The 13,037-nt window shown below is 56.0% G+C and overlaps 1 protein-coding gene across 1 annotated transcript in view; it reads left to right on the top strand.

Moving 5' to 3' along the window:
* Positions 1 to 13,037, top strand: part of LOC136951333 (eukaryotic translation initiation factor 4 gamma 1-like) — a 28,762-nt gene that overhangs the window by 12,637 nt on the left and 3,088 nt on the right. The window contains exons 9-27 of the mRNA XM_067245687.1: positions 2,546 to 2,659; positions 2,802 to 2,874; positions 3,174 to 4,502; positions 5,250 to 5,341; positions 5,473 to 5,680; positions 5,976 to 6,109; positions 6,252 to 6,416; positions 7,001 to 7,399; positions 7,697 to 7,843; positions 8,077 to 8,310; positions 8,394 to 8,498; positions 9,781 to 10,122; positions 10,267 to 10,381; positions 10,488 to 10,602; positions 10,897 to 11,150; positions 11,652 to 11,773; positions 12,281 to 12,453; positions 12,541 to 12,666; positions 12,793 to 12,874. Of these exons, the coding sequence (XP_067101788.1) occupies positions 2,546 to 2,659; positions 2,802 to 2,874; positions 3,174 to 4,502; positions 5,250 to 5,341; positions 5,473 to 5,680; positions 5,976 to 6,109; positions 6,252 to 6,416; positions 7,001 to 7,399; positions 7,697 to 7,843; positions 8,077 to 8,310; positions 8,394 to 8,498; positions 9,781 to 10,122; positions 10,267 to 10,381; positions 10,488 to 10,602; positions 10,897 to 11,150; positions 11,652 to 11,773; positions 12,281 to 12,453; positions 12,541 to 12,666; positions 12,793 to 12,874 (4,329 nt within the window). The remainder of the gene's footprint in view (positions 1 to 2,545; positions 2,660 to 2,801; positions 2,875 to 3,173; positions 4,503 to 5,249; positions 5,342 to 5,472; positions 5,681 to 5,975; positions 6,110 to 6,251; positions 6,417 to 7,000; positions 7,400 to 7,696; positions 7,844 to 8,076; positions 8,311 to 8,393; positions 8,499 to 9,780; positions 10,123 to 10,266; positions 10,382 to 10,487; positions 10,603 to 10,896; positions 11,151 to 11,651; positions 11,774 to 12,280; positions 12,454 to 12,540; positions 12,667 to 12,792; positions 12,875 to 13,037) is intronic.

Below are 13,037 nucleotides of genomic sequence, written 5' to 3'. Positions count from 1 at the left end.
TCCGCCCTCCTCCACAGCACCCCCAGCATGGCGTGGTGCTCCGCCCTCCTCCACAGCACCCCCAGCATGGCGTGGTGCTCCGCCCTCCTCCACAGCACCCCCAGCATGGCGTGCTGGCCTGCTGGGCTGCCTCGCACAACTGGGACGTTCTCCAGTGTGTGTGTGTGTGTGTGTGTGTGTACTTGCATGTTTTCGGCTAGTAGCAAGTAGGTCTCTGTGTAGGAACATGCTTCCCCCCCCACCCCCGTGTCCCTCTCTCTCTCTGAGATGGAGCGGGCACATCTATCAGGGCAGCTGATAGAGCCGCAGACCGTCTGTGTGTTGCCTGGGCGGACTTTGGCCGTCCCAGAGCCCTCCCCCGGCCTGGCGTGCGCTGCAGGTCTGTCAGGCTGGTGAGCCTGGCTCAGGGAGGGGGCGAGGTGCATGCCACCACAGCGTGTGTGTGTGGGCATGCCTGGGGGGGGGGACTGAACGATGGAGGCAGCGTGAGCATGCGGTCGTTAGGCTTGTGTTTAGTGTGTGTGATGGAGAGAGGAGGTGTGTGTTGGGAGGGCCAGAGTTGGGTGTTGGTGGATGCAGCCGGTGTGTGGGTGGGTGAGTGGGTGTGAGGCGTGTTTGGTCCGTCTGCTGTCCGTGCTGCCACAGAGTGCAGGAGCCCTCCTGCTCTCCTCCTACACGGCAGATCAACTAGAACAACCGCTTTTTGTTCGACCCTCTGTCACTTTCCACTCGCTGCCTTGCGCAATCGAAAGCGGTGCGTTGGCCTATACCCCCCCCCCCCTCCCCCCCTCCCCTGTTCCTGCTCTCTCGCTCTCTATGAAGGACATGTCAGCACATAGTTCATCTCCACGTGGCTACTAGTCTCCTCCCCTATCCTCTGGAAACTGTAGGACTGACCTCTCTCTCTTTCTGTCTCTCTCTCCCTCTCTGCTGCTGTGGCATGCCCCCTCCCCCTCTCCACTGCCCCTCCTTCCTCAGGAAGAACAGTTTTTTTCTTTCTTTCCCTCCCCCCCCTCTCCTCCTTTCTCCCCAGTGGGACTCCCCAGTGGGACTGCTCTCGACAGCAACCGGGAGAGAAAGAGGGATTTTTTTTTTTTTTTTTTTTTTTTTTTTTTCACTTGCGTGTACTCATTTGATAAAAGTTTTTTTTTTTTTTTCTCAGAAGCCCGCCCCCCTCTCTCTGGCCCCCCTCTCTCTGGCCCCCTTTGACTGTCTGTAGCCTCGGTGGGCGGGGGCACTGCATTCCAGAACTGCAGCTTCGCAAGGCCAGTCCTGCTGGTTTCCCCCTCTCTCTTTCTCTCTCTCTCTCGCTCTTTCTCCCTCCCCTCTCTTTTTTCTCTCTCTCATTCTGTGCTGAGCTGTTTTCACAGAGCGAGTGAACTAGCTGGGAGAGAAGCCCAGCCCTGTTAGCGGCGACTCCCTTAGCCTAGCCTAGCCTGTTGAGTAAAAAGTGTGTGAGGTGGACAGCACCGTTGGGGGGTGACCAAGGCTCCAGCTCCTGACAGCCACAGTTGCGAAAGCGGCCTGGCTGCAGGGAGAGGCCCGCTGGACGGCGGCTCAACTCCAGCCCCAGGATGAAGGCCTGCTAGGGTCCCGGGAGCAGAGAGGTAGGGGCTGACTCTGCCAGGTAAACGTTTTTCAGCCACAAGAGGGAGAAGGGAGAAAGTTCCGGCTTAGACCAGTTGCTGACGGCTCTGTGTACGTGTGAGAGAGAGAGAGAGCTGTGTGTCTGAAACGGTTTGTGATAGGAAACATGTGCTTGTCAAGCAAGGACACTCCTTAAATCTGAGTAATCTCTTTTTCAGCCATTTCCAAGACGCTTTCGAGCCTCAGGGTAAAGCTTCTTTAGTTAAACAAAACAGGAAAGCATTCTGTTAGATCTGGGTCAGATGAGTGACTATGCGCAAGCTTTTTTGTTTTTCGTCGTCTCTTTCTTTTTCTCCCCCCTAGAAGTCGGAATTCCATTTGGTAACTCAGCTGAAAAGTTACCTAAAAGTTTGTCTTCTCTCAAACTCGACTCGACTGAGTTGGCAGAGACATCCAGTGGAGCCGATGTGGCTGTGTTGGACAGCGTTGTCCGTTCTGGCTGGTGTCTTGTCAGTGTGTGTGTTTGTGTGTGTGTGTGTGTGTGTGTGTGTGTGTGTGTGTGTGTGTGTGGCTCTGCTGAACAGGGGATGGTGCTAGCGCTAGCATGCTGCTAGGCCCAGCCCTGCTGCCAGAGAGAGAGGGTAGGAAGACGGGCCCTTGCATCATCTGAAAGCCGTTAGTTGTGACGAGTCAACTCTTTACCCCCCCCCCCCCCCCTTCCCTTCCTAAAAGTGGGAAGATGGCCAGGGTGGGCTACTTGTTTGTCTCAGACTGTCTTGTCACACGCTCCCCTCTCTCTCCCTCCTGCTCTCGTTCACTCTTTTTACAAATGTAATTCTTGCTACCCCCCCCCCCCCCCGTTCTGCATTCTCCCAAATAAAACTCATACCAATCCTCTCCCCGCCTTCCACCGAATACGACTCATGCCCCCTCCCCCCCCCTCCCTCTCTCCCCCCAGATCAGAATACGTGACCCTAACCAGGGTGGTCGAGACATCACCGAGGAGATCATGTCAGGTGGTCGTACTGGCTCCACCCCGACACCGCCGCACGTCTTTGATGACCCTGCCCAGGTCAGCCCCCTCCTCCATCACATCTGATTCATACTCTTGTAACTGGCTCCACAAGTGTTGATCAGCTGCCATTTTGTGTCAGTCATGCTGTGACTTAAGGACGTGTGTTTTGTTTTTTTCCTGTCTGTCCTGGACACATCAGATACCAGATGACTCGGTGCTAACCCAGGCCAACGGTGAGAGTGCAACGCCTGCGCCTGTGGTGATCAGACCAGGTCAGAATACCATGCCTCCTAACACGGCTTAGGGTCTGGTGGAGTTTGGTCCATCGTGATACTAGTGATACTTATTTCACTATTTCGGAGAACTTGGGGGAGTAGGGGGGATTGTGTGTGTGTGTGGTCATTTAGGTGACCTACCGTGTAGCCTAAGTTCTTCTGAGACAGATGGATGTGTAGGTCATTTTCAGCTATCTGTACTCCCACAGCAGGTAGGTCTAGGCTTCTAGAATGCGTCAAGCTTCTCAAACCTTGTCATGACGATGTCTTTTCCCCCCTGTCCGACTCCTCCCCAGATGACAGAGGTGTCCCGACGCCCCCACCCCCGTCGAAGACCCCCGAGCCTGTGAAGAGCGAGCCCGCCCCGGAGATCATCCCCCCCAGCAGGGCCGTCTCCGCGCCTCCCCCCTCCCTGCCCCTGGAGGTCCCCCCCACCCCCCTGGCCGACACTACCGCCCCTGCCCTCGCCAACCCCCCGCCCAGCAGCCAAGTCTCCGACGTCATGGATGCACCCCCACCCCGGGAACCCTCCCCAACCCCCCTGGACCCCTCGGTGCCAGCCTACCCTGCCCCCCTCCCCACCCGCCTCTCCAAGACCCCTGTGGCGAAGGTGGAGGTGAAGGAGGAGGAGGTGAAACAGCTCAAGCAGGAAGCAATGGCGTCCGCCAAGCCTCTCCGCCAAGCCCCGCCCTCCGCCCTGCCCTCCAGCACTAATGGGGTGCCCGCCCAGCCCAAGGAGGCGGAGCTGGCGGTGCTGTCCATCAGCATCCCCTCCGCCCCCCAGGTGGAGGCTCCTCTAGAGTCGCCCATCGCCCAGCCGGAGGAGCTGCGTCTCCCTAACGGCCTGCCCCTGCCCCTCCCCCAGGACCCGGAGCGCCCCTGCAGGGTCCTGACCGAGCGCCACGCCAGCCCCATCGCAGAGCCCCAGGTGGACCACACCGTGGATGCGCCGGTGGTTGCCGCGCCGGTGGTTGCCGCGCCGGTGGTTGCCGCGCCGGTGGTTGCCGCGCCGGTGGTTGCCGCGCCGGTGGTTGCCGCGCCGGTGGTTGCCGCGCCGGTGGTTGCCGCGCCGGTGGTTGCCGCGCCGGTGGTTGCCGCGCCGGTGGTTGCCGCGCCGGTGGTTGCCGCGCCGGTGGCTGCCGCGCCGGTGGCTGCCGCTCCCGTGGCTGCCGCTCCCGTGGCTGCCGCTCCCGTGGCTGCCGCTCCCGTGGCTGCCGCTCCCGTGGCTGCCGCTCCCGTGGCTGCCGCTCCCGTGGCTGCCGCTCCCGTGGCTGCCGCTCCCGTGGCTGCCGCTCCCGTGGCTGCCGCTCCCGTGGCTGCCGCTCCCGTGGTTGCCGCGCCCGTGGTTGCCGCGCCCGTGGTTGCCGCGCCCGTGGTTGCCGTGCCCGTGGTTGCCGCGCCCGTGGCTGCCGTGGTGGAGTCGACAGTCCCCCCAGTGTTGGTGGACACGGTGATCTCTGCTGTGCTGGAGACGGTGGCATTGGTGGACACGGTGAGCTCTGTGCTGGCGGCGCCCGAGGACCCCGAAACCACCGCCGCTGTGGCTCCTCCCCCTGCTGCCGATGACAGGGAGGACACACCCCCACCACACATCCTCGCCCCCGCCGGGGACTCCTCTATGCAAGGTCAGCATCTGTCTGTCTCTCTGTCTCCATGTCTGTCTCTCTGTCTCTCTCTGTCTCCATGTCTGTCTCTCTCTGTCTCCATGTCTGTCTCTCTCTGTCTCCATGTCTGTCTCTCTCTGTCTCCATGTCTGTCTCTCTCTGTCTCCATGTCTGTCTCTCTCTGTCTCCATGTCTGTCTCTCTCTGTCTCCATGTCTGTCTCTCTCTGTCTCCATGTCTGTCTCTCTCTGTCTCCATGTCTGTCTCTCTCTGTCTCCATGTCTGTCTCTCTCTGTCTCCATGTCTGTCTCTCTCTGTCTCCATGTCTGTCTCTCTCTGTCTCTCTCTGTCTCCATGTCTGTCTCTCTCTGTCTCTCTCTGTCTCTCTCTGTCTCCATGTCTGTCTCTCTCTGTCTCCATGTCTGTCTCTCTCTGTCTCCATGTCTGTCTCTCTCTGTCTCCATGTCTGTCTCTCTCTGTCTCCATGTCTGTCTCTCTCTGTCTCTCTCTGTCTCTCTCTGTCTCCATGTGTGTCTTGTGTTCTGTCTGGCATTTTAGATGCTGAGTTTCTGTCAAGCTTCTCAGTTTCTGTGAAGCATCTGTCCTTCCTTTCAAGATAATGAATCATTGTGAAATATCAGGACTTCCTGCTAAGATTGACACCTCCTCCACATTCGGCCTTAATCTGACCTTTGTGGCCCAGTGAAGAAAACCTAACTGTATATCTGGAGTGTACAGATGGCTGACTCTGTGTGTGTGTGTGTTCTAGCATCTGCTGTGTATGTGCCAAAGAAGAAGAGGAAGATGAAGGAGCTGAACAAGAAGGAGACTGTAGGAGACCTCCTCGATGCCTTTACTGAGGTACGTGTGTCTGCAAATGTGTGTGCAAATTCAAATGGGTCTTTGGGTTAGACATGGGGTGACAGGCCTCATCCAGAGAGTTTAGACAGGACTGTAGTTAACCCCCCCTCCCCCCCCCCCCCCCCCTTCAGGACCAGGTGGTGGAGAGCCCGTCTGAGGTGGAGAAGGCCCTGCCCCTCCCTGCCGCCGCCCCTGAGGCAGAGGAGGCCAAGACCCCTGCCTCCGCTGCCTCACCTGCCGCTGACGAGGTGGACGAGACCTGGGAGGAGAAGGAGGACAAGCTGGATGCTGAGAACATCAAACCCAAACAAGGAGAGCTGAAGTACCAGTACAAAGGGGGTGAGTCCCACTTCCTGGACTTTGGCCTGTGGGGGTGGGTGTGTGGGTGGCTGCACACGCTTGTGTGTTCTAGTTAATCCTTATCTTCTTTTCCATTTTTTTTTTTCTTCCTGAAAAGACCTTTTAAGCATAATTGAGTTTCTATTCTCTTCTGGTTCTGCTCTTAAGTTTCAGTTCAGCGCAAATGTGAGGGCTCTGTAATCTTGCTTTTTCCACTGAATACAGCCACTTTCAGGGAGGGTCACAGTGATAAGAGGCTCCACGTGTCAATGCTTAACTCCCCCTCCCCCTGCAGAGCACTGGAAACCCATCGACCCGGAAGATAAGAAGAGATATGACCGGGAGTTCCTGCTGCGCTTCCAGAATTGCACCGCCAGCCTCAGCAAGCCCGAAGGCCTTCCCCACATCAGTGATGTGGTCCTGGACAAGGTACACCCCCCTCCCCCTCTCCATGCCCTCCGCTGGTTCCCACATCTCCAAATCCGTTTGGTACACTTCAGTTTGTCTGTTGTTCAGGTTGGTTTCACCTTGGTTCCTCTGCTTGTTCCCCCCCTCCCCCCTCCCCCTCCAGGCTAACAAGACCCCTCTGCGTCAGCTGGACCCCAGCCGCCTGCCAGGGATGAACTGCGGGCCCGACTTCACACCCTCCTTCCTGGGTAACCTGGGCCGGCCTGGCATGGGCGGCGGTGGAGGAGGAAGAGGGGGAGGTGGAGGAGGAGGAGGGGGCAGGGGGCCGGTGAGTAACATGATGGCTAGTAGGGCTGTTCCCACTCAGTCGACTAGTCGATTTTCTGGTCGATATGCTCTTGGTCGACTAAGATTCTTTTTAGTCGAGCTGCCGTGTGTGAGATCTGATTCCCGCTTGTCACAATTGAACACAAGCGGGAATGTTCTACAGAAATTGTAGATTATATTATTGAAGACAAATAAAGCAACTGTAAAAATATATAATTTAAAAGAAAAGCTGCTACTGTTTTCCATTTAGTTAATCTGCGCTTTGTTTTGTTTTTTGCACACGACACGACACGTTTGTCTAGTTGTCAATCTCCCTTCTTACGTATACATTTCTTTCATATTATCTCTTAAAACGGTGCGCGGCAACGTTTCAAATTTCGATTAGTCGATTTTCAGAAGTGTTTAGTCGAGTCTTGGTCGACCAAAGAAAATCTTAGTCGGGGACAGCCCTAATGGCTAGTTTCTCGAGTCGTTTCGGGTCATACTTGACCATGCCAGCGGCCAGTGTGTTGATATTGGCTGACATGTTCTGTTCCCTCCCACTTCTTCTTCACGTTATTTTACTAACCCCCCTCCCCCCCACAGCAGTCTGGTATGGGCGGTCCACGGGGCTCCCACCAGGGTCAGAGGAAAGAGCCGCGCAAGATCATCACCAGCATGTCCCTCAACAACGACGTGCAGCTCAACAAGGCGGAGAAGGCCTGGAAGCCCGGCGTGAAGAAGGCAGCGGGCCGTGGCGGCCCCCCCCCGGACGAGGAGAACGACCCCGAGGAGCTGAAGACCCAGGAGCTGTTCAAGCGCGTGAGGAGCGTGCTCAACAAGCTCACGCCGCAGATGTTCCAGCAGCTGATGAAGCAGGTGCAGGAGATGACCATCGACACGGAGGACAGGCTGAAGGGGGTCATTGACCTCATCTTCGAGAAGGCCATCTCGGAGCCCAACTTCTCTGTGGCGTACGCCAACATGTGCCGCTGCCTTATGGGGGTACGTGGTGGGGGGGGGAGAGAGGGGAAGTGTGTGTGTGTGTGTGTGATTAAACACATGAGAAATGTTTGTGAGAGCATCTCTGGAATGAGACCCGGTACGTTTTAGGTTGAGGCTCCACTTCACACACGCACACACACACACACCTAGTTTAAAACTAAGCTGTGAACTTTTCAGTGTTAAGCTTTCCAACCACACCTTAAACATCCCTGAAATATATTTCCTCTCACAAACGCATTTCTTTCTTTAGTCTTCTCTGCCTAAAGATTTGTTTGGTTTCCTTCTGCCTCCCCTCAGCTCAAAGTCCCCACCACCGACAAGCCAGGAACCACTGTGAACTTCCGCAAGCTCCTCCTCAACCGCTGCCAGAAGGAGTTTGAGAAGGACCAGGACGACGACGAGATCTTCGAGAAGAAGCAGCAGGAGCTGGACGCCGCCGCCTCGGTACGAAACCCCCTGTGTGCAGTTTGTTTAGCTCACGTATATAACACAATGAGGCAAGGTTTAGCTTGGGTTAGATCTACTTCAAACGCATCTTCTTGGCTGAATCTCCTGGCGTTGTTTCGGGGTGGTTCTGTCGAGTGACACAGCAGGACCACTAACCATGTTCTCGATCTCCCTCCCCGACGCCACGCCGTGTCCTGTCCCCCGCCTGTGACCGCAATTCCTGCCGGCAGGAGGAGAAGCAGCGTCTGAAGGCGGAGCTTGAGGAGGCCAAGGACAAGGCCCGCCGGCGCTCCCTGGGCAACATCAAATTCATCGGGGAGCTGTTCAAGCTGAAGATGCTGACAGAGGCCATCATGCATGACTGCATCGTCAAGCTGCTGAAGAACCATGACGAGGAGTCTCTGGAGTGCCTCAGCAGGCTGCTGTCCACCATCGGCAAGGACCTGGACTTCGAGAAGGCCAAGGTGAGGGAGGAAGACGGCTTTCTGTCCTCTGACACACACACATGCGCTTGCAATGTCTAAGGTCGACCTCTGTGTGTCTGCAGCCTCGTATGGACCAGTACTTCAACCAGATGGAGAAGATCATCAAAGAGAAGAAGACCTCGTCTAGGATCCGCTTCATGCTGCAGGACCTGCTGGATCTCCGACGGGTAACGCACGCGCACACACACACAGAGAGGAAACTTGTCACTGAGCAATCTAATCTTGGTTGAACCCTGATCTCCAGGGCCACGTACGACGTGTTTGAAAGCAGGTGGCCTTGGAACCTGTCTCGCACCTTAGCATGGCTCGCTGACTATCCCTTCCTTTTCTCTCATACATGCCATGTGAGGCATGTCAAGCCAGGCTGGCAGATACACGCTAAGGCCCAGATATGCAGTGCAAAGATTCAGTTGTCAAGGACCTCGTATTTGACCCAAAGAAGGCCATGGTACTAGACGTGTTTAGTGTGGACTATATTCAGAATCTTGGCTCCAGACTGAATAAGTCTCTAGTACCCTGAACACATGAAGCCTGGATTGTTTCAGTCAGATTGTTTCAGACCCCAGTCCTCAGGCCTGAGGACTGGGGTCCTCAGGCCTGCTCCCTGCAGAGTGCCGGGGTCCTCAGGCCTGCTCCCTGCAGAGTGCCGGGGTCCTCAGGCCTGCTCCCTGCAGAGTGCCGGGGTCCTCAGGCCTGCTCCCTGCAGAGTGCCGGGGTCCTCAGGCCTGCTCCCTGCAGAGTGCCGGGGTCCTCAGGCCTGCTCCCTGCAGAGTGCCGGGGTCCTCAGGCCTGCTCCCTGCAGAGTGCCGGGGTCCTCAGGCCTGCTCCCTGCAGAGGGCCGGGGTCCTCAGGCCTGCTCCCTGCAGAATGCCGGGGTCCTCAGGCCTGCTCCCTGCAGAGTGCCGGGGTCCTCAGGCCTGCTCCCTGCAGAGGGCCGGGGTCCTCAGGCCTGCTCCCTGCAGAGGGCCGGGGTCCTCAGGCCTGCTCCCTGCAGAGGGCCGGGGTCCTCAGGCCTGCTCCCTGCAGAGGGCCGGGGTCCTCAGGCCTGCTCCCTGCAGAGGGCCGGGGTCCTCAGGCCTGCTCCCTGCAGAGGGCCGGGGTCCTCAGGCCTGCTCCCTGCAGAGGGCCGGGGTCCTCAGGCCTGCTCCCTGCAGCTCTACATGTGAGCTGGACAGATGAGGTTCTAAAAGATGCAGTGACGGGAGGTTTCATAACGTAGGGTCAGCTGCCTCCTAGCTGGCACACACACACACACACACACACACAGTTCATAACGTAGGGTCAGCTGCCTCCTAGCTGGCACACACACACACACACACACACACACACACACACACACACAGCCTCTCCCCCTGCAGTCTGGCACTTTACCAGGAGCCACCCTGTCTGAAGAAAAACTCTCCTCCCTCTCTCCCCCTCCCTCCCTGCCTCTCTCTCTCTCTCTTCCAGAACACCTGGGTTCCCCGGAGGGGAGACCAGGGCCCCAAGACCATCGACCAGATCCACAAGGAGGCAGAGCAGGAGGAACACCGAGAGCAGATCAAGGTCCAGCAGCAGTTCTTCGCCAAGACTGACAACAGAGGTGGTGGAGGAGGTGGTGGAGGAGGAGGAGGAGGAGGTGGTGGTGGTGGTGGAGGGGGAGGAGGAGGGAGAGGTGGGCAGGGGGGACGTGGGAGCCAACACACCCCCCGCGGCCGCGAGAACCAGCCTCAGGACGAGGGTTGGAACACGGTGCCCATCACCACCAAGAACCGACCCATCGACACCTCCCGGCTCAGCAAGATCACCAAGGTTTGTGACGCGAGCACACAGAACCACACTGTCGAGCCCAGAGCCTCCCACTGTCGACCGGGCCCTGTGGTTCCACCAGCAGTTCCACTCTACCCCTGTGATTTAGTTTGCTCATGCTCACCCCTGCCTCCATCTCTCCTGTAGCCTGGAGCTCTGGACTTCAACAACCAGCTCCTGGCCCCTGGGGGCAAGGGCATGTGGGGCAGCTGGGGCAAGGGAAGCAGTGGAGGCACGGGGGCCAAACCAGCCGGGGAACCAGGTGAGCCCCCATCCTCCTCCTCCACCAGGAGACACAGCATGGTAATAGTGAAGCACCTTGGTGGAGGTCAGACTGTAAACTGTGGTGTGTATGTGATGGTCCTCAGTGCCTGGAGGTCAGGAGTCAGGTGGTCGCCCTGCAGCCAGTAACAGGTTCTCGGCCCTGCAGCAGGCCGCCTCCTCCGGACTCTCATCCGACGCTGACAGAAGAGTACCTCAGAGGTCTGAACAATTAACCCACTCTAAAGAAATCTAGTTCAAACCGGTTCCATAGTAAAGCTCACCAGCCGAGGTCTTGTGTTGAGAGCACCGAACTGTCACTTTTGTTCCTGTCTGTGTGGTTTAAGTTTAGCCAACACAGAGCGACATTTAAATATATTTTCAGTGGTGAAACAGGAAGTAGCTTGCTACATTTAGGGAGTGTAAATTCCCCTTTGTCGTTGATCTGTTTTCGTAACGCCTAACCAGCCCCCCCGTCCACCCCCGTCTAAACAACCCCTCCCCCTGCTGTCACAGGAACAGCTCCAGCCGCGAGCGTTACGACCGGGCGCCCGAGCGCCTGGACCGCGGCTACGACCGGCGCGACGACCGCGGCGAGCGGGACAGGAACCGTCCTCAGGTCACCAAGCGCAGCTTCAGCCGGGAGACGGAGGGCCGCGGTGGCGACCGGGAGCAGCGTGGCGGAGGGGGCGGGGCTGACCCTGTCCGCCGCGTGGCCAGCATGACGGACGAGCGAGGCAGCAGAGAGCGTGCCCGCAGCAAAGAGAGCGGTGGGTCATCACCACCAGAGGAGTTTCAATAGACCAGGATCCTCCTTGCTATTATTGATCCTGTGAACGTCTTCTGTTATGTAACATATTATTAAGTATTTAACAGTGGATAACGTTTATTTTTTTGTTCATTTATCTATGTTATGATGAAATATGCTTTCCGAAATATTGATATTAACCCTTGTGTTATCTTCGGGTCATTCTGACCCATCAGTCATTGTGACCCACCTTCGTATTGTGACAAATTTACCTCATACAAAAACAAAGTGAAGCATTTTCTTTTAACTGTCGGGCTGTCTCAGACCCCCCACATTGGAATGGTTAAAAGAAAATTATTTTTATTTGTTTTTGTATTGGGTAAACACAACGATGGTTCGTTATGAACCTTTGGGTCATGTGACCCGAAGGCAGCACGAGGGTTAAAAAGGGGGAGCCAGGTGCCAGGATGTGAGTTGTTCAGGCGGCCATTTTGAAGGTGTGTGTGTGTGTGTGGTTTGACAGTGAAGAGAGAGAGCACCCCCACCCCTCCTCCTGCCCAGACCAAGCCTGCCTTGAGCGAAGAGGAGCTGGACAAGAAGTCCACAGCCATCATCGAGGAGTACCTCCACATCAACGACATGAAGGTACACACACACACACTCTCTCTCTCTCAAACACTCCTGTGTGGTTTATTGCAGTGGGACCACCATAATTTACATTTACATTTATTCATTTAGCAGACGCTTTTATCCAAAGCGACTTCCAAGAGAGAGCTTTACAAAGTGCATAGGTCACTGATCATAACAACAAGATAGCCAAAAAACATCGCGAGTAGCCAAAACATGAAGCACACATTGTGAACAACCAAAGTAAGTGCCAAAGGGAAGAACCATAAGAGCATGTAGTTAAACAAGTCACAACCAAACAACATGAACAGCTATAAGTGCAAGTGTACCTGTGGAAAAAAGCAAGCAACAGTAATAAAACAATATATCACAGCAATTATCACACAATATATAATTTACACCCAAAAGCCTAGTTTGCTGAGCCGAGCTTATACAAAGCCACTAAATAACATGTACATATTTACTTGTGTTTATCATATACATGTTTACTTGTGTCTAACTCCTCCTTCCTCTCCGGATCTGCAGGAGGCGCTGCAGTGTGTGCAGGAGATGAACAGCGGCCAGCTGCTGTTTGTGTTTGTGCGGAACGGCATCGAGTCGACCCTGGAGCGTAGCCCCCTTGTCAGAGAGCACATGGGCCTCCTGCTGCACCAGCTCATCAAGGCTGGAGCCCTCACCTCCCAGCAGTACTACAAAGGGTGGGTGGGGGTGGGGTAACAGGAAAGGGGAGCCTGGAGCCTGGATGTGGTTCATGCAGGATGCTGACTTGACGTGGGTTTGTACAGGCTTGTGGAGATCCTGGAGGTGGCCGAGGACATGGCCATAGACATCCCCCACATCTGGCTGTACCTGGCTGAACTCATCACCCCCATGCTGCACGAAGGAGGCATCCCTATGGGACCGCTCTTCAGGTCAGTCCCAGGCTTCGGTTGAGGCATTATCTCATTAGTTCAATGGCAGAAACATGCATCATCCTGCTCCACACATGGCATCCTGTGAATAACCCTTGTCCTGGTGTTGACCCCTGACCCCTGCAGGGAGCTGGCCAAGCCTCTTACTCCCCAGGGCATGGCTGGAGGTCTGCTGGTCCAAATCCTCCAGCTTCTCTGTAAAGCAATGGTGAGCTCCCAGCCTCTCAGCTTTTGCAAGTGTTGCATCTCCACATAAGAGAACTTCTCTCTGATATAATCATAACACAATACAATAATAAAAGAAAGAAAATGTATTAGATTTGTAACTTTTTATGATGTAATTTCTTACTTTGGTAAGTACTGCATTGCCT

The sequence above is a fragment of the Osmerus mordax genome, chromosome 11 (genome assembly GCF_038355195.1).
Source record: "Osmerus mordax isolate fOsmMor3 chromosome 11, fOsmMor3.pri, whole genome shotgun sequence".
NCBI lineage: Eukaryota > Metazoa > Chordata > Actinopteri > Osmeriformes > Osmeridae > Osmerus > Osmerus mordax.
The sequence above is the reverse complement of the archived record's forward strand: the minus strand, read 5'-3'. Positions and strand labels throughout refer to the sequence as shown.